This window comes from Palaemon carinicauda, chromosome 25 (assembly GCF_036898095.1).
Source record: "Palaemon carinicauda isolate YSFRI2023 chromosome 25, ASM3689809v2, whole genome shotgun sequence".
NCBI classification, from domain to species: domain Eukaryota; kingdom Metazoa; phylum Arthropoda; class Malacostraca; order Decapoda; family Palaemonidae; genus Palaemon; species Palaemon carinicauda.
In genome coordinates, this window is record NC_090749.1 from 102,989,840 (window position 1) to 103,008,960 (window position 19,121).

The 19,121-nt window shown below is 43.7% G+C and overlaps 1 protein-coding gene and 1 pseudogene across 1 annotated transcript; both read left to right on the top strand.

Moving 5' to 3' along the window:
• The first annotated feature begins 5,986 nt into the window (after window positions 1–5,986).
• LOC137618765 (zinc finger protein 83 pseudogene) lies at window positions 5,987–8,942 on the top strand (annotated as a pseudogene).
• A 3,133-nt stretch (window positions 8,943–12,075) lies between these two features.
• Window positions 12,076–14,526, top strand: LOC137618766 (oocyte zinc finger protein XlCOF6-like). Its single transcript, XM_068348950.1, has one exon. It carries the CDS (start codon window positions 12,268–12,270, stop codon window positions 13,999–14,001), a length of 1,734 nt encoding a protein of 577 aa, XP_068205051.1. The 5' UTR covers window positions 12,076–12,267; the 3' UTR covers window positions 14,002–14,526.
• The last annotated feature ends 4,595 nt before the right edge of the window (window positions 14,527–19,121 follow it).

Below are 19,121 nucleotides of genomic sequence, written 5' to 3' on the forward strand. Positions count from 1 at the left end.
TGCTGTATCTTCACCTCCAGTCGCTGGAGAACCTTGTCCTTACAAATGTGCTGCATTCCTGGCTGTTGTCGGGTGTTTCTGCTCCCCCTTCAAAGGAGACTCTTTTGCAGTTCCTTCAGCTTGCCGTGATGAGAGAATTATCCCCTGTGGCAACAACATCTTTTACCCTGGACCTTTGTTAAGTCCACCTTTCACCCTCTCCTTGCCCTTCCACAAGCGGACGTGATCGCTCTCGTTTGCCCTTACATTGGCCTCCTTCTGACAATGTCCCTGCTCGCCAACCTAAGACGACATCGCTGTGTAACCCTAACATAAACCCTGTTTCTTCCAACAGAGATGGTTTCCACTTGTTTGCGCTGCCCCAGCAAGCTGATGAAGTTAGGCAGAACGATCGTAGTGAGTTCAGTGATCCTCCTTCGACAAGCGCTCCACCTGCTCGCCTTTCACCTGGACATGTGACAACATCCAGTCCTGTAATAGGATCACCTATACAAGCTTTACTCTCACCCGAACCCCGTGTACGAGGTTCAAGAGATTTTTAACAATCTGAGCGTTCATTCCACAGACGTTCGCGTGATAGCACCATGCTCTCATGCCATAAAGACCGTAGGTCATCGCAGTCTTGGCGTAAGTCTTCTAGGAGACACCCTTGATCTAGGACGCACTGCTCAAGATCAAGAGCTTGACGCTCAAGCCCAAGTTCATCTTCGTGCTCCTCCTCTAGATACACACGATCACAAGCCTTGCTCTCACGATTACGGACGTCACGCACGCGATCAAGATCACTGGCTTCATGTCCACAATTACGAGCTTCACGCTCTCAAAGTCTCAGGCTAAGTACTCGTGATCAAAGACGATCACGATCGCGAGGCAAGCATTCTAAATAGTGAGGTAGATGCTCTTCTAGATGACATAGTAGACGTGCGCGATTTCCGTCAGCGCACGGCGCCACATCTCCTGACCCTCCTTCCAATCGACCTTAAACCGGAAAAAAGAAATGAGATAGGCCAACACTTAGAGAAGCCTCTGTCAAGATTACCTCCAGCACCTTTCAAAGCCTGGGGTATTTTTAGGAAACGTTTGCCTACGCAACGCACTCCTCTATCAGCTCTGCTGCACCCAAACGCTTTCCCACCCAGTACGTTGCCCCTCTCAGAGGCTCCCAGCCTCCCATCTTTAAGTGAGCAGAGTGCCGCTTCGGCACAAGAGCTCCAGAGGCCTTCTACTTCTCGCTTTCCCTCAGTTGTTTGCGAAAAAGTGACTTCTGCTTGGGATTCGCCAGCCATTGAGCGCGTATCTCTTGATTCCGCTTGTGAATCGCGTAAGTCCACACCCATTTCACTCGTTGTAGCGAGTAAAGCGTCTCCAATAGCAAGTCCAACTGCAGAACAGGCGAGCATCTCGAGGGCTGAGGCCACGCTTTCGCTTGCTAGTGAGGATTTAACTTCAACAACATTCTCTGCTACTGACAGCTCTAGCATTAGGCCAGTCCATTTTCCAGAGCACTTTAAGGAACCTCCCAACAAATACACAAACATTCTTATCTCTCCTGATCGCCCAGTGCACATCACTAAAGAGCTTCTCATGATGCCTTAGAGGCTTCCTCCACCAGAAACCGGCCCCTCGGAACAACATCCTAAGCGGCGGTCTCCTCCCTCATGATTCCCTAAGGAAGCTTGCGACTTGTCTCGGGCTTGAGAGCTCCCTTCCTGGTTTGACACCTTGGTGTCTTCTCTGTAAAAGGGGCTGAGGTTGCTTGTGCCACCTGCCCAACCTTCTCTTCGTCCATGAGTGACTGCTTGTATACCTCTGGACATGTCCTCGGTGGACGCTCCTTCTGACCCAAAGAGAAGGTCTGCTCAGAGTTCTGTTCCTTTTGGTGTTTATATCAACACCACTTCGACCTAACACCAAGGAGATATAGGGCTCTGCAGCTGACCCACCTACCGGACCTCTCCCTTTAACACCAGTCAAGTCAGGTGACAGTATGATGGCCAAGCAGAGAAGAAGGATGAAGTGTGTGACTCCACCACATGCAGATACCGTCCATCTGCGTACTAGCAGAGACATGGTTTCTCCTCGGGAGATTACTATCCACCCCTTTGACCCCAAACCCATTGAAGTTGTTCCTCTGGATCAATGCCCTGTATTTCTCCCCCTCCAGGAGGAAATCACAGCTCCCAAATCATAGAAGCCTAAAGAACTGCAAGTTTCTTCGGAAACCACAGTCCTGGAGAAACATTTCTTCCTAGGAAGGAGTCTAAGGATTCCAAAACGGTTCCGAAGAATTCCAAGGCGAGGGAATCTCGGAGACAGGAACAGGCGAAGAGGTCTCCCGAGGCAGGGCCATCTCAGGATCCAGATGACGACTTTGACCTACTCCAGGGTCTCTCAGATTAAAGTCCGGAAATAGATGAATTCAAGGACATTGACAAAGAATTCCTCCCTAAAGCGGAAAGTCCGAAATAGCACTCTGAAGCCAAGCGCAAAGAGTGGGAACATGCCTTCTGGCAAGTCCTTGCGTGCATGAGAGCCTTCAACAAGTTTTTGGATACCTGCTGGACACCACAAGGTTCTGGATCGTATCCTTGGATCCCAGAAAGCACCTGAGACCAGTGCAGCTCTCCCCTGGTCAAAAGGTCTTAAAGCAGCTAGAAGAAAAGCTATCTCTCAGATAGCAGATGCCTCTAGCTCTCTTAGAGCAGGGTCTTCCACTTGATCTTTGCCACTACCTTTTGTACTCCAAAGGAAGTATTTCGAGATATAGCAAGATCCTCGTTCTACTCTGACTCTAGACCCGTCAGCGGAATCTCTCACACCGAACGTTCCACTGCATAGACTATCCTCCTTGAGAGCCTCCCTTTCTGCCTCTGAGCTTTCCAACATAGAGCGAGGTGCAAGGTATGCCATGCAGGCTGCTTTGTGCCTCGATCTATGGTTCGGGTTGTTGGGACACATTGTTTGCTCTGCAGATCTTTCCAAGGAGACAATCAGGCGGTCCTTGGAATCCTTCCTTCTGTCCGTTACTGGACATTGGAATTCCTTTTGCATTACACAGTCAACTTTGTGAAGGGATACAGTGATAGGAAGATTCTACAGGCAGGTGCCAAACGTGGAGGTGACCCGCCTTTGGAATTCGACCCCCGAGGGACCTTCCCTCTTCAATCCTGAAAAGTTGGAATGAGCAGCTGACATGTAGAGAAAATCCTCCAAGGATTCTCTCCTCCATAGAGCCATGACTCAAGGTCATCAGTCTCAGCCTTATGGGATTGCTCCTCGACCCCCAGAGGTCATTCTAACTCTTCCCATCCCTCGACATCAAAAACTAAGGTGTCTAAGAAGCTGTTTTAGTCCAAGGGCCAGAAAGGTGGGAAGTCATTCAGAGGAAGGAAAGGTGGTCTCAAACAGATCTCCAGGCTTCTACAGCCGACTTTTTCTGGGGAAAAAGGCGACTGGAGGATGGAGACCAGTCATAGATCTCTCATCCCTGAACAAGTCTGTCCTTCAAACTTTGTTCAGGATGTAGACAGCAGACACAGTCATTCAAGCAGCAAGACCAATGGACTTCACGTGTACATCGGATCTCCAGGACGCATACTTCCAGATCCCAGTCCATACGTCTTCAAGGAAGTATCTAAGGTTCATACACGAAGGAAGACACTATCAATTCAAAGTTCTCCGTTTCAGTCTCTCAACAGCACCCCAGGTCTTCACCAGGGTGTTCACCCTAGTGTCAACATGGGCTCACAAGAACGGCATTCATCTCCTAAGATACCTAGACAACTGGCTAGTATTGGCAGAACATGCTTTTTGAGTTTTGTCAGTATCTGGGGATCGTGATAAATCTCAAGAAGTTATCACTGCTTCCATCACAGAAAATAGTGTACCTCGGCATGTTAATAGACACCATAATACAAAAAGCCTTTCCATCAGATGACAGCATACACAGGCTCATCCCTTCCTCAGACGAGAAGACGTGTCTAGACGACAGTGGTTGTGCGTCCTAGGCCATCTAACCTCCCTGATCCGTTTTGTTCCCAACTCTTGCCTCAGGATAAGATCCCTCCAATGACATCTCAAGTACTTGTGGGACCAGCACACCCAGGTTCCTGGACACCCTAGTGCCAATGGGCCAGGAACAACTTAACGGATCTGCTATTGTGGTTGGCAGAGGTGAATCTCTGCAAGGGCCAAGATCTTCTCGTCCATCCTCCAAATTTGTTGCTCTTCACAGACGCATCGAAACAAGGGTGGGGGCCCCACTTGCTGCACCACACAATATCAGGCCTTTGGTCCAAATCCAGTATATAAATCTCGTAGAGATGAGAGCAGCCTTCCTAGCCCTCAAACAGTTCTATCAGATGCTGATGGGTCACTCGGTGGTGTTGATGAGCGACAACACAACAGTAGCAGCTTATATAAAGAAACAAGGTGGTACCTTTTCGCAGCAACTATGCCATCTTGCAGTAGAGATACTAAGATGGGCAGAAGATCATTCGGTAACACCGTCAGCTTGCTTCATTCCGGGTAAAAGGAATGTGCTCGCAGACAATCTGAGCAGAGCGACTCAGGTAGTGGGCTCCGAATGATCTTTGATTCCTCTGATAGCCAACAAAGTCCTAACTTTGGTGGGTTCCCTGACTGTGGACCTGTTTGCAACATCCCTGAACTTAAGGCTCCCACTTTACTGTTCCCCAGTCCGAGACCCTGAGTCTATGGCAGGATGCATTTCAACAACGGTGTGACACTGATGTGTACGCCTTTCCCCCATTTTGTGTGATGAGAGGCTTGCTCAACAAGACCAGAGCATCCAAAAATCTAATGATGACCCTCATAGCTTTGCTATGGCATCATGCAGAATGGTTTCTGGACCTTCCGCAAATGATAGTAGATCAACCGAGAGAACTTCCTCCACTTCCAGATCTACTCAAACAACCACACGCTAACATCTATCACAAGAACGTCTAGTTGCTTCAGCTTCATGCCTGGATGTATCCGCATGTAACCCACAGTAACCTAGATACCTTTTTGATACGTCCTGTGGTGGCTGCACAAAACATGCTCACAAACACAGCTCCTTTGTAGGACAAGAAACTATTGGTTGAGGGCAGATATTACCCAGTTGTAGGACTAGAATGAATATGCGAGTGACTGGCCTCTTCATTCTTCATTCTCCCTTCTCTTGGGGTTTTAGCATCCATGGAACTCTGCAAGCTGACATCCTCCAATTGCAGGTAGGCACCATTGCCCCTTGTGTAACCTGATACACAGTATGTAATATATATTTGTTAAGTCCGCGATCTCCCAGTGAGGTAGTGATCAGGCAGCATCTAGGTGAGTGAGGAGCTTAAACTCCAAGATACATCTCACCTGGTTGAGTCACAATACTTAGTTCTCACACCGTTGCAGAGATGGCTCGGCCGTTAGCTCTCAGTGAGAGGTATTGAAAGGATAAAGTGCGCTCTTCCACAGCTCGTGCGAAGCACAAGAGTCGCGACCCGGGTCAGTAACCAGCCCATTGGTATTGGACTTCCGCCCACCTAAACGTGAGTCTCCATAGTTAAGAGGTAAAATCTTTGTATTTGGTGCCGGACCAAATGACAAATTTGGAAATCATTTGTATTTTCCCTAACCATACAAACCTGAAGCTCTTTACGCATACTGGCCTGCCATCACCTACCCCATGAAGTCGTGCCTGCAATTGCTAAGTGACTCCTGTTAGCTACTGCGAGTGTGACTAGGGTGGTTGATCTACCTCCTTCCCCCTCACCAACTAGCAGAAGCTAGTAACACCTCGCTAAATGTTTTACTGCTAGTTTCAGCTGTTGCCACATATATTCTCCATAGTAAAGAGCTTCAGGTTCGTATGGTTAGGAAAAATACAAATTACTTTTGAAATTTGTTAATTAGTTCAAAAATTGTCATTTTATTTCAGAAAACTCCAACATTATCATCTTGCCCTTCTCCACTGATAGTTGTTCTCTATTCTTTCAGACTTCAGACTTTTTATAGCAAAGGAAAGAAACATCCAACTCTTGTGACAAGATTGTGTAAACTACTGAAGATATCTGCAAGAGAAGGAGGACTCGGAAAAAGGAAGAAGGGTCTGTGTTGCTTTGTGCTGTAGGAAGTTTAGCGTTAACTATGTATTTATAATCCGTTGAAGATAACACTGATGATGATGTCATCTTGTGATGGTGAGAGGATGACGAACTCTGAATCATCAGAATTTCCAATAAAAAGCGAAATGGAAGATTCGTTTCCACACACTGAAGTGAAATTGGAGAATCATGATATTTTTGTGAGTGATGGACTCTGTGATGATGGCTCAATTTTCAAGGATCCAGAAATAGAATTCAATGCAGAGCCAGAAATAGAATTCAAAGCAGAACCAGAAGTATTTGAGTCGAGCGAAAGTGACATTAAATATTCTTTGGACTGTGATGCGTCAGTGAGTGAGGAGGATTTACAAATCGGGAAGAGGGAAGTCAATCAAGAGGAGGAGAGTGCAGAGACAGGTGTGAAAGAGGAATGTGGCATTCAGTTGGGATCCATCAGGAAAGAGAACGAAGGAAAAGGAAGAGGAAGGGGGAAAGAATGTTTACTGAAAGAGGAGGAGCAGATCGAAAACAGTGGCTGTGAAAAACCTCTTTGTCAGGAAAGTGAGTCTGAAACTCACACTGATGTTGGTACGCGTGAGAAGTCGTTGGTGGATGAGAATTATGAAAAACAATTTAGTGGAGCCGCTGAACCCAATACCCACAGGCTAATTCCCACTGAAAGCCAGTTCAGATGCAGAGACTGTGACAAAACATTTTCTACTGAAATTGATCTTAAAGCACATTACAAAAATCACCCTTGCAGAAGGTCATTCAAGTGTAGTGAATGTGGCAAAGAGTTTTTTTGGAAAAGTGCTCTCATGAGACATTTAAGAAATCACAGTGGGGAGAAGCCTTTCAAGTGCAGTGTTTGCGATAAAGCATTTTCTCAGAAAGGTTATCTCACAGACCATCATAAAATTCACACAGGAGAGAAGCCATTCAAGTGCAGTGTTTGCGAAAAAGCCTTTACTCAGAAACGCAGTCTCATAGAGCATCATAAAATTCACACTAAGGAGAGGCCATTTAAGTGCACTGTCTGTGGAAAAGCATTCGCTCAGAAAGGTACCCTTAGAGATCATCACAGAATTCACACTGGGGAGAAGCCATTCAAGTGCGATATCTGCGGCAAAGCATTTTATAAGAGTACTAATTTCACGGCACATTATAGAATTCATACTGGGGAGAAGCCGTATAAGTGTAATGACTGTGACAAAGCATTTTCTGAAAAAGCTAAACTCGCAATCCATTGTAAAATTCACACAGGAGAGAAGCCATTCAAGTGTAGCGTCTGTGACAAAGCATTTTCGCAGAGAGGTACTCTCACAGAACATTATAAAAATCACACCGAGAAGTCATTCAAGTGCAGCGTCTGTGACAAAGCATTTGTTAATTTAGGTAATCTGACAAGACATCATATAATCCACACTGGAGAGAAGCCATTCAAGTGTAGTTTCTGTGACAAAGCGTTTTCTCTGAAATGTAATTTAAAAGATCATCATAAAATTCACACCGGGGAGAAGCCATTCAAGTGCAGCGTCTGCGACCGATCCTTTGCTCAGAAAAGTGCTTTAAGAAATCATTATAGAACTCACACTGGGGAGAAGCCATATAAGTGCAGTGTCTGCGATAGAGCATTTGCTCAAAATTCTGCTCTCAATAACCACTATACAACTCACACTGGAGAAAAGCTATTCAAATGTAGTGTCTGTGACAAATCATTTGCTCAGAGAGGTGGTCTTGCAGCACATTATAAAATTCACACCAGGGATGGGTTAACTGTTAAGCAAAATGATCATGTGCTTAGTACTGCAAGGGAAGGGTCCACCGCTGATCCGTCATTCGTGGAGATTCAGAAACCATAACCGTGCTGAATGAAACCTGTTCCGTGAAGTGGTTCACAAAAGGAAAAACTAGCAAAAAATAAATGAGAAAACTTTGTAATCTGTGGAATTATTAGTTATAATGATTTTAATATTTTTAGTTTCAATTGCACAGCTGACTTCTTTCTTCACGCAAGTTCCTCCCCTTGATATACCGATTCTGGGTCAATTCGGGAGTAAACGCAGATGCGATAAATTTCACTCTGGTTACTTGAGGATCAAAACATAATGAGGTGCCACAGGCAGGTGCCATATAAAAAACCGCGCTCATGTTGAAATGATTGCAGAAGACGGGAGTTTAGTGGACCACAGTGATGGTGTTGAAAGTAATCTCTCTACAAAAGTTGAAGTAAATCAAAATGTAGCAAAGAATTCAGGGTTGTGGGTTGTTTTCTTTGTTGATGATATGGCTTGTTGCATTGCTTGCAGATGCAATAACTAACAGCATCACAATGGACTATTTGATAAGTCTAACCAACATTTCAGTAGTGGCAAACCAATAAGGTATTGTTTGCTGAAACTTCTTTTTATTGGGACAAAAGTCAAAGGGGAGAAATACAAGAGAGTGGTTAATGTATTCATCACCAACAGATCAGACATAGTTTTTTTATGAGAGAAGGGTTCAGTGACCAATAAAACAGTATTGTAAGTGATAATCATGAAAAAGCACTACAGTACTCACCTAGACATAATTAACTCGCAAACAAGGTGGAGGTTTGGGACAAACAGTTGGAGAAATACATTTTTGAAGAGTGCGATTACTGGGAATGTCTTGAGGTGCGTCATAGCTATTATTAGTATGTTAGGTGAACGTGACTTGGCTTTTCGAGGAATAGAAGAAGGGTTTTGATCATTGAGCTCAGATGTGTTACGTAAGATCAAATTTGAGAATATAATTAAAGAAAGCAGGACACTTTCCAAGTGTAAGTGGAAGTATATTAAAATAAAAAGGATTTTCTTACTGTCAGTATTGTTTAATTTCAACCGATACGTTTTTTGTGGTTTATTATGTTAAAAAAGCACGAGGAAACTTCAAATTAAAGTGAAAGTATACAAAAATAAACATTGATTCCTTTTTAGGCTTAAGTTTTGTTTGTTTTCAATGGATAAAATTTTGTGTGGTACCTTTTTGTATTTTGAATTACATTATTATTATTATTATTGTTATTATTATTATTACTAGCTAAGCTACAACCCTAGTTGGAAAAGCAAGATTCTATAAGCCCAAGGGGTTCAACAGGGAGAAATAGCCCAGTTAGTAAAGGAAATAAGGAAATAAATAAATGATGACAATAAATTAACAATAAATCATTCTGAACACAGTAACGTCAAAACAGATATATCATATATATTGTAAACTATGAAAAGACTTATGTCATATTGTTCAATATAAAAACATTTGCTGCAAGTTTGAACTTTTGAAGTTCTACTGATTCAACTACCCAATTAGGAAGATCATTCCACAACTTGGCTACAGCTGGAATAAAAATTCTAGAGTACTGTGTAGTATTGAGCCTCATGATGGAGAAGGCCTAGCTATTAGAATTAACTGCCTGCCTAGTATTACAAACAGGATGGAACTGTCCAAGAAGATCTGAATGTAAAGGATGGTCAGAGTTATGAAAAATCTTATGCAACATGCATAAGGAACTAATTGAACGACGGTGCCAAAGATTAATATCTAGATCTGGAATAAGAAATTTAACAGATCGAAAGTTCCTGTCCAACAAATTAAGATGAAAATCAACAGCTAAAGACCAGACAGGAGAACAATACTCGAAATAAGGTAGAATGAAAGAATTAAAACACTTCAGAATAGATTGATCACCGAAAATCTTGAATCATGTATGTATTGGATGCCAATTTCTCAATTGCTTAGTGCCTATAAAGGGCTTAACCCATCCCTTAATTCACACCAGGGAGAAGCCATTGAGGTGTTCTTTACAAAGCAATTTAATTTCCATACTTGCTAGACTAGTTATACCCTCTCTCTTGTTAGTTTTATCAAGTGGAATTGAGACAGTTACTTTGCTAATGATTCTTTACGGGACATTTACGAACAAGTTGAATAAAACTTTGATCAAGCAAGAGAGACATGTCTGATTGAATGAGATCTTCTGTGTTGCCTTGGTGATGTTCAGCTGCATGTGGTGTCATCTCTGATGGGAGTCCTCTGTTGTTTTGGTAGCTATGCACCTCCTTGTTGTACTGTACCTCTGACTCACTAATTATTCACTTCCTTTCTTGCTTAGGAATATTTGACAGTTAGAAACCTGAGCAGTATTTTTGGGAATTCTATTTTGTTCCCGCACTAACAAACCTTCTGTTGTTTACATGGGATATCTCTTTTGGCGAAGCTAGAAGGCAGCCAATAGACTGAAAGAAAATGCTAGGTGGCAACTCTACCTTCCCACTGTTTTGGGTCGGTAGTGGGTGGCTGGGCATTACCGTAGCCACCTATCTCTACTTACAGCTAATAGAGCTACCTTACTTTTCTCTTGTGGCTAGTCGATATCGGATGTGTCTGCCCTTCACCTCTTCCCAAGGCTCGCCATCAGACATACAACCATTGCTTTATATGCTTTCTTTCTCTTTTCAGATGTGAGTGTTCTTCTTCTGATGCTCCAGTGCGTACCTGTCCTGGTTGCAAAGGTCGCCTTTGCGGCACCCTCATGTCCTCCATGGACATACACCCCCATCTGCTGTGTCCTGCTGGCTGGGGGTGTCGCTGCGAGTGTCGGGAGTGGCCTGCCTCCCAGTGAGAGAAGTTTGGGCGGTGTACTAAGAAGAAAGCTAAGAGAGATCTTTCTCCCCCAGAGTCTGCCTCTGCAGGGAAAAGGGCTCGGGTTTCTTCCCTCACCTCTGGATTGCTTCCCTTTCTCTGTGAGTCAGTCGAGTAGGAGCGCAGACCGACCTACTCCTTGGCAGCTAGGGGTATTAGAGGGGTTGGTGCTTTCCCTATTGGAATACTCTATCTTCTCTCCAGCCACTGTGGAACCATTTTCCCTTGCAGATGTGCTGCAGGCCTGGCTGCTTTTTCTGCTCCTCCTTTGAACGAGATACTTCGGCAGCTCCTTCAGCGTAGGGCGAGGAGAGAACCGTCCCCTGTGACAACAACATCTTCTGCCCTGGACCTTTGTTAAGTCCACCTTACATCCTCTCCTGGCCCTTCCACTTGCAGACGTGATCGTTTTGTTTGCTCTTACAACAGTCTCCTGCTGATGATGTCTCTGCTTGCCAATCTGGGGCAACATCGCCGCCTAACCCTAACGTAAACCTTGTTTCTTCCAACAGAGATGGCTCCAGCTCACGTGTGCTCCCCCAGCAAGCTGAAATGGTTACGCAGAAGGATCCTATTGAGCGCAGTGATCCTCCTCTGACGAGTGTTCCACCTGCTCGCCCTTCTCCTGGATGTGTGATGACATCCTGTCCTGTAACAGTATCACCGCTCAAGATCAAGGGCTTCACGCTCAAAGGCAAGTTCCACTTCGCCCTCCTCTAGAGATACACGATTACAATCATGATCACAATCACGAGCCTTGTGCTCACAATCAAGATAACGGGCTTCGCTCTCATAATTATGAGCTTTGCGCTTTAAGTGTTATGTTAAGCACTCGTGATCAAGATATCAAGATGATCACGATCACGAGGCGAGCACACTCACGATCGAAAGACCGTCACTCCAGACAATCACGATCTAAGCATTCGAAATGCTCTAGATCGAGGAGCTACAGGTTTGTATGGTTAGGAAAAATGAAAATTATTTCCAAATTTGTCATTTTTTGAAGCCATAGAAACCAGAGTCCTTTAATGTAACTTCCCTCCTCCAAACACCCTTCTAAGTCCTGGGCTGAAAGAGAATTATGAGCCGACTGGAATCGGGTGGGGCTTTACGCTCGGATAACGGCTCATTATCCATTTCACCGAATGGTTCCAATCTCCCCAATTAAAGGAGTCGTGTTTGTATGGTTAGGAAAAATACAAATTACTTTTGAATTTTGTTAATTAGTTCAAAAATTGATATTTTATTTCAGTAAACTCCAACATTATCATCTTGCCCTTCTCCACTGATAGTTGTTCTCTATTCTTTCAGACTTCAGACTTTTTATAGCAAAGGAAATAAACATCCAACTCTTGTGACAAGATTGTATAAACTATTGAAGATATCTGCAAGAGAAACAGGACTCGGAAAAAGGAAGAAGGCTCTGTGTTGGTCCATGGTGTAAGACTTTGAAGTGCAGTGTTAACTTTATATTTGTCTGTTGTTGAAGGTAATATTGAAGAGAATGTCATCCAGTAATAGGGAGAGGATGAAGAACTCTCAATCAATAGAATTTCCAATAAAAAACGAAACGGAAGATTCTTTTTTACACACTGCAGTCAAGTTAGAAAATGATGATTTGGTTGACAGCATGGGACTCTTTGATGATGACTCTCTTTTCATCGATCCAGACATGGAATTCAAAGCCGAGCCAGAATTTGAAGCCGAGCCAGAAATAGAATTCAAAGTTGAGTCAGAAATAGAATTCAAGGCAGAGCCAGAATTCAAAGCAGAGCCAGAAATGTTTGAGTCAACTGAAGGTGACATGAAATATTCTTTCAACTCTGGTGCATCAATGAATGAGGGGGATTTACAGGTCAGCAAAAGGAAAGTCAATAAAGAGGAGAAGAAGAGTGTAAAGACAGGTGTGAAAGAGGATTGTGGCATACAGCTGGGATTCAGTAGGAAAGAGAGTGAGGAAAAGGGAAGACGAAGTATGAAAAAATGTTTACTGAAAGAGGAGGAAGAGATCGAAAACAGTGGCTGTGGAAAACCTCTTTGTCAGGAAAGGGATTCCATAACTCACACTGATGTTGGTACGCGTGAGTCCTTTGTGGGTGGGAATTATGAAAAACAATTGAGTGGAGCCGTTGCACCCAATACCCATAAGCTAATTCACAATGAAGGCCAGTTCAGATGCAGAGACTGTGACAAAACATTTTCCAATGAAATTGATCTTAAAACACATTATGAAAGTCACCCTGGCAGAAGGTCATTCAAGTGTAGTGAATGTGGCAAAGAGTTTTTACGGAAACATGGTCTCGTGAGACATTTAAGAAATCACAGTGGGGAGAAACCTTTCAAGTGCAGTGTTTGCGAAAAAGCCTTTTCTCAGAAAGATTATCTCACAGACCATCATAAAATTCACACTGGAGAGAAGCCTTTCAAGTGCAGTGTTTGCGAAAAAGCCTTTACTCATAGATATAGTCTCGTAACGCATAATAGATTTCACACTGGAGAGAAGCCTTTCAAGTGCAGTGTTTGCGAAAAAGCCTTTTCTCAGAAACGTAGTCTCATAGCGCATCACAGAATTCATACTGGGGAAAAGCCATTCAAGTGCATTGACTGTGACAAAGCATTTTCCGAAAAAGCTAAACTCGCAGTCCATTGTAGAATTCACACCGGGGAGAAGCTATTTAAGGGTATTGTCTATGACAAAGCATTTTGTCATAAAAATCACACTGAGAAGTCATTCAAGTGCAGTGTTTGTGACAAAGCGTTTTCTCTGAAACGTAATTTAAAAGATCATTATAGAACTCACACTGGGGAGAAGCCGTATAAATGCAGTGTTTGCGATAGAGCATTTGCTCAAAATTCTGCTCTCAATAACCATTATATAACACACACTGGAGAAAAGCCATTCAAGTGTAGTGTTTGTGACAAAGCGTTTTCTCTGAAAGGTCATTTAAAAAATCATCATAGAACTCACACTGGAGAGAAGCCATATAAATGCAGTGTCTGCGATAGAGCATTTGCTCAAAATTCTGCTTTCAATAATCATTATACAACTCACACTGGAGAAAAGCTATTCAAATGTAGTGTCTGCGATAAATCATTTGCTCGGAAAAGTGTTCTTTTAGCACATAATAAAATTCACACCAGGGATGGGTTAACCGTTAAGCAAGATGAGCCTGTGCTTAGTACCCCAAGGGAAGGATCCACCGCTGATTCATCATTCGTGGAGATTCAGAAACCATAACCGTGCTGAATGAAACCTGTTCCGTGAAGTGGTTCACAAAAGCAAAAACTAGCAAAAATGAATGAGAAAACTTTGTAATTAAAGGAATTATTAGTTATAATGATTTTAATATTTTGGGACAACAGTTAAAGAAATAAAATTTTGAAGAGTGTGATTACTGGGAACGTCTTGAGGCGTGTCATAGCTATTATTAGTATGTTAGCTGAATGTGACTTTGCTTTTTTTATGGTTGATTGAACACAACCCAGTTTGTTCCACTTTTAGCACACCAAATTTCAAAATGGGAAAATGGCTGAAAAGAAAATCCTTCTTGGACGTTCAAAGGTCCATTCGTTCATCGTTGACGTATTAAAATCTTCCATATATTTTTAACATTAATGATCAGAAAGTGTTCAGCTGAACGCTCTTTTTCTCAGTTGTAGCCTGTTGAAGGTGCTACAGTAATGTAGGCAAGATGCCTTATCTCTATCAAGTATAAAAGCAGATGTGTTACGTAAGATCGCTTTTGAGGATCTGATTAGAATAAGCAGGACACTTTCCGAATGTAAGTGAAAGTATACTAAAATAAAAATTATTTTCTTACTGTCAGTGTTGTTTAATTTCAACCGATACATTTTTTGTGGTTTATTATGTTAAAAAGTCACGAGGAAACTTTAAATCAAAGTGAAAGTATACAAAATTAAACATTGATTTTTTTTTGCTATAAGTTTTGTTTGATTTCAATGGATAAAATTTTGTGTGGTAATTTTTGTATTTTAAATTATTTATATGTATTGGGTGCCAAATTCCCTAAGTGCTTAGGGCCTAGAAAATTTGTAAGGGAATCATGTTCTTTTAAAAAGAGGAGAATATTGTTACAAAGCAATCAAATTTCCATACTATCTAGACTAATTGTACTCTCTCTCTCTCTCTTTAGTTTGATCAAGTGTAATTAAGATAGTTCCTTTGCAAATGATTCTTTATTGGACATTAAATGACAAATTTGGATGTAATTTGTATTTTTCCTAATGATACGAACATTTAGTTAATTAACGCTTTTACCACCAAAGGGCGTACTGGTACGTTTCACAAAACTCATCCCTTAACCCCCATGGACGTACGGGTACGTCCTTGCAAAAAACTGCTATTTAAATTTTTTTTTGCATATTTTTGATAATTTTTTAAGAAACTTCAGGCATTTTTCAAGAGAATAAGACCAACCTGACCTCTCTATGAAGAAAATTAAGGCTGTTAGAGCAATTTGAAAAAAATATACTGCAAAAAGTGCTTGAAAAAAATAACCCCTGTGGGTTAAGGGTTGGAAAGTTCCAAATAGCCTGGGGGTAAAAGGGTTAATAAGGATTATCCTTCGGCAAAGCTGGAAGACTAACCACCAAGACTTCAGTGTGAGGTGGCAACCACCCAACCACTCGTTAGAGGGAGGTGGAGGGGGTATCGGGTACCCCCACTCACAAATCAGTGACGTTTCACCACTTTTGATTCCTGGCAGGACTTGTGGGAGACAGGTGATGGCGAGACCATTTGTATAAATAGCTAAAGGTTTGTATCGTTATTAAATATACAAATTTCCAAATTTGTCATTTATTCTGCCACTAAACAAACCTTACGCTATTTAATAAGGACGACTCCCCTGTTAGGGAGGCGGTAGTCCGACCTCTACATTGGTCATTGCCCCGGGTTTTTACCTGTACAGAGTTAGACTGTAACTGGAAAAAAAAACCCTTGACACCTCGCTAAAAGGAGACATTGTGTAACACCTCGCTAAAAGGAGACATTGTGTAACACCTCGCTAAAAGCTGACATTGTGTAATGTGCTCGCAGTGGCCTGAGCAACCTCTGTGGTTGTGAGGAACTAGCAATGTGACTGTCTAGGAAAGAATATTCCAAGTTTAGGAATAGGAATGCAAATAAAAAACATTCGCTATATCCACCTCGCGAGGAGTATCAGGAACATGTACAAGTATGAAGACTCTACTAGGTTACACAAGGGAAATGGCTATGACCTGCAGATAGGCGAGGCCAGCGTGCAGAGAACACATGGGGCTGTTCCCCAAGAGAGGGGAAAATGAAAGAAAAAGGAGTCCGTCATTTTAAACATACAGACTAACCCCGGGTAACCAATGCCCTCAACCGTCTGCTACTTGTCCATCAAGGAGCCTGAGTTATTTTTAAACCACCTGTTGTGCAGCCACCACAGTACCAGTGGGTCACGTCTCACAGTTGTCTAAAGCTTCCACACACCCGCTTGCAACACCTGCATCGCAGAGTTGCGTTTAAACGCCAGGGACATACTTATGCCCCTGATGTCATGAGCTCCTGGTCGTCGATTAGGAGGAGGGTCAGGATTCAGTACATTGTTTGATAGAGAGACTTTAGAGAAAAAGAGGTAAGAAAGACGTAAGGAATGAAAGAGGAATCGGTTAAAAGCTGAAAGTACATGGGTAGAATACAAAATTGCAATGTGCTAATATAATTACCCACTAAGAAGGAAAGAAAGCAAAGCAGCAACAGTCATAAATAAGTTATATAATTTCCTAAAGGGTATAATGGGAAATGTAAAAAAGCTAACAGAGGGGCACAGTGACCAGGAACTAACAAATAATTTTCTAGTATTCTTTAAAAACAAAATAGAAAATATAAGTAGGTCATTTGCATATATTCAACATCAGATTAATGCTACACCAGATACACAGATAAAACTAATGTGATTCAATAATGTAACACTAGACGATATCACCAGGATTATCAAGAGAGCAAAGAAAACAAACTGTACGATCGATCCAGTGCCAATATCTGAAGTAACTTGAGAGAAACTTTTCTTGTCTAGCTGCTATAGAAGATCTCTTTGAAAGCGCCCTCCAACATAGTGTAGACTTCGGCCTGAAGGTCCAGCTCGTTTGCGGATTCCTTCATATAGAAGCTGGATGGAACTGGATCTCAAGTCAGGGGAGGGGAAAATTGTGTGAATGGGATGCGATACCTTATACAAATCACAGAGGTTGTCCACGAATCTGCCCCGTGTTGCGTCCACCTCTTCCAGCGGCATTGCATGCATCCCCCCACTGGTGGGCTGGTGATAGGATTGCCCCCCTAGCTGTAGTGGCCGCCTCTGCCTCTTCCCGTACCACCTTTTCCTCCTCTCGAGGGTTTGGAGCCCTTTGGATCTTTGGCAGGAAAAGGCTGCCGTGACACCTTTTTAGAGGACCCTGCTGTCCTACTGGTCGAGGGTTTGGTGGGCTGTGGCTATTTCTTGGGAGGTGGAGGAGCCTTCCCATAGGGCCTGTTCGTCAAGGCCGTATAAAGGAGGGAATCCTTAGTGGATATTCTCCAACGCTCAGCAACCGTCTCGACATCCTCTGGCTTGAAGAGAAGTGTTCCTTCCAGAGTAGAGTTTCTGAGCCTTGATGCTTTAGCTCTAGGAACCTGCTTGTGGAATCTTTTAATCACAGCATCTTGTCTCTTTAAGAATTACATTTTCCCAAGTTGGACAACCTGGTGGGAAAGGAACTACAAGGTTCAAGTGCCTGACAAGAGAAAAGTCTCCATGGACCTTCTTGTACTCTCTTTTGATCAATCCTTGGTTTGCACAAGGCGGCCCACTGAATCCACCCATAGATCCAGCCATGGAGCAGCCTGCATGGCGTACTTTGTTGATGTGCTCTGAGGCAGAGAAAATGCATGAAAGTCCAGAAAGCCTCTCTATGGGGACTCCTCTCGAAAGAGCCTCAAAACATAAAAGCCGGAATGGGTTTGTATTCCAATTAGTAACGCCTCCTCTGTTGGGCAAAAGGAGGCCGGAGGAACCGAGATGACGAACCAGCACGAAGCAGGCTGGAGGAGCCGGCGATCTGGGAGAATGCCCTCTTCCTGGCTGCCGTCATTTCCTTAGACCAAGGCGTGGTGGAACTGGTCTTAGGTGGTCTCAAAGTACCATGCATATGGTCCCTGCCTTCCTGAGGAGCTGCCACCGTGTTTGACAACCCATTAATAACCCTCATGCAGGCTAGGGCTTGCTGGAAGGCGGATTCGGACTCCCGAGGTTCCGTCTTGTACTTGAACTTCAGACTCGCTGCCTTAGGGAAGTTGTTTTCATCAAAGTCCAGGAGGTCATCCACCTCCAAGCTCTCATCAATAGGAGCCTGGGGTTGTCAAGTTTATCAAGAGGAAGAACGTCACGAGAGAAAATCGTGACTGGAGAACTTCTGGCCCTCTCTTGCATGAGGTTCTCACGATCTTTATAGATCTTAGGGACCGTCTTCATAGCCTTAGGGTCCGTACGGGACGGCAAATGCTCTTCCAGCAAGGAAGGGCTGGAGGGTGCCGGTCATTCCTCAGGGGCCTTAACCTCTCTTGCTTGAGATTCAACGCCCTCCAGAGGGGGGCTGTAGTTTGATGGGAACTACCTTGATTGGAGAAGGACAGAAATAAGGCACGTGAGAAATCTTGGGAGGCGAGCCTATGTCCATGCTCACCCTAGGGTGAAGAAGGTCTACATGAGGAAGGGTCTGTTTTGGCATCATCTTCTTCTGTCACACCGTCATAACTGGTGTAAGCTCCAGGGTGTTGAAGTCCTGCATCAGAACTTAGGCGCCTCTTGCACCTTCCCTTGTTCTCCCGATGGGAGAGATTGGCATCGGTGGAACTGGGTCCCTAGCACAAGTTGGCCTCTTCCTGGGGTCAGTAGGAAAGGTAGAGGAAGAAGAGAAGGAAACCGACTTCTCCAACGGGATGACCTAGGTAGAAGCAACAACCGGCCTCTGCCTAGAAGGAATCTGCGGTGGTTTAGGAGGATCTGCTGTGGCCAAAGTGACCATCTTAATAAGGTTGTCGAACCTAAATGGCTGTTCGCCAACAGATGACAGGTACGAGGTGTCCATGGGGAGGCCTGGAGGTGGAGAATGCTTCCTCGCAGGTTGTCACCTTGGAACCTGAAACTGTGGGGAAGATGGAAGAGGAACAGGCATCAGCTGGTCTTTTGATGTCATCCCCGGTTGGTCTGGAGAAATAGGAACGCCAGCGTACCTATTCAGAGTGTGTTTGAAGCCTTCAGCCTTCTCAAAAAGGGACGGGCCTTCCACTAGCAGCCGCTGAGGTCGAGGACTCTTGAGGAAACTCTTTGC

Excerpts from the sequence above, each read along its gene's own strand:
- LOC137618766 (XM_068348950.1), top strand. The coding sequence starts at position 12,268 with ATGTCATCCAGTAATAGGGAGAGGATGAAGAACTCTCAATCAATAGAA.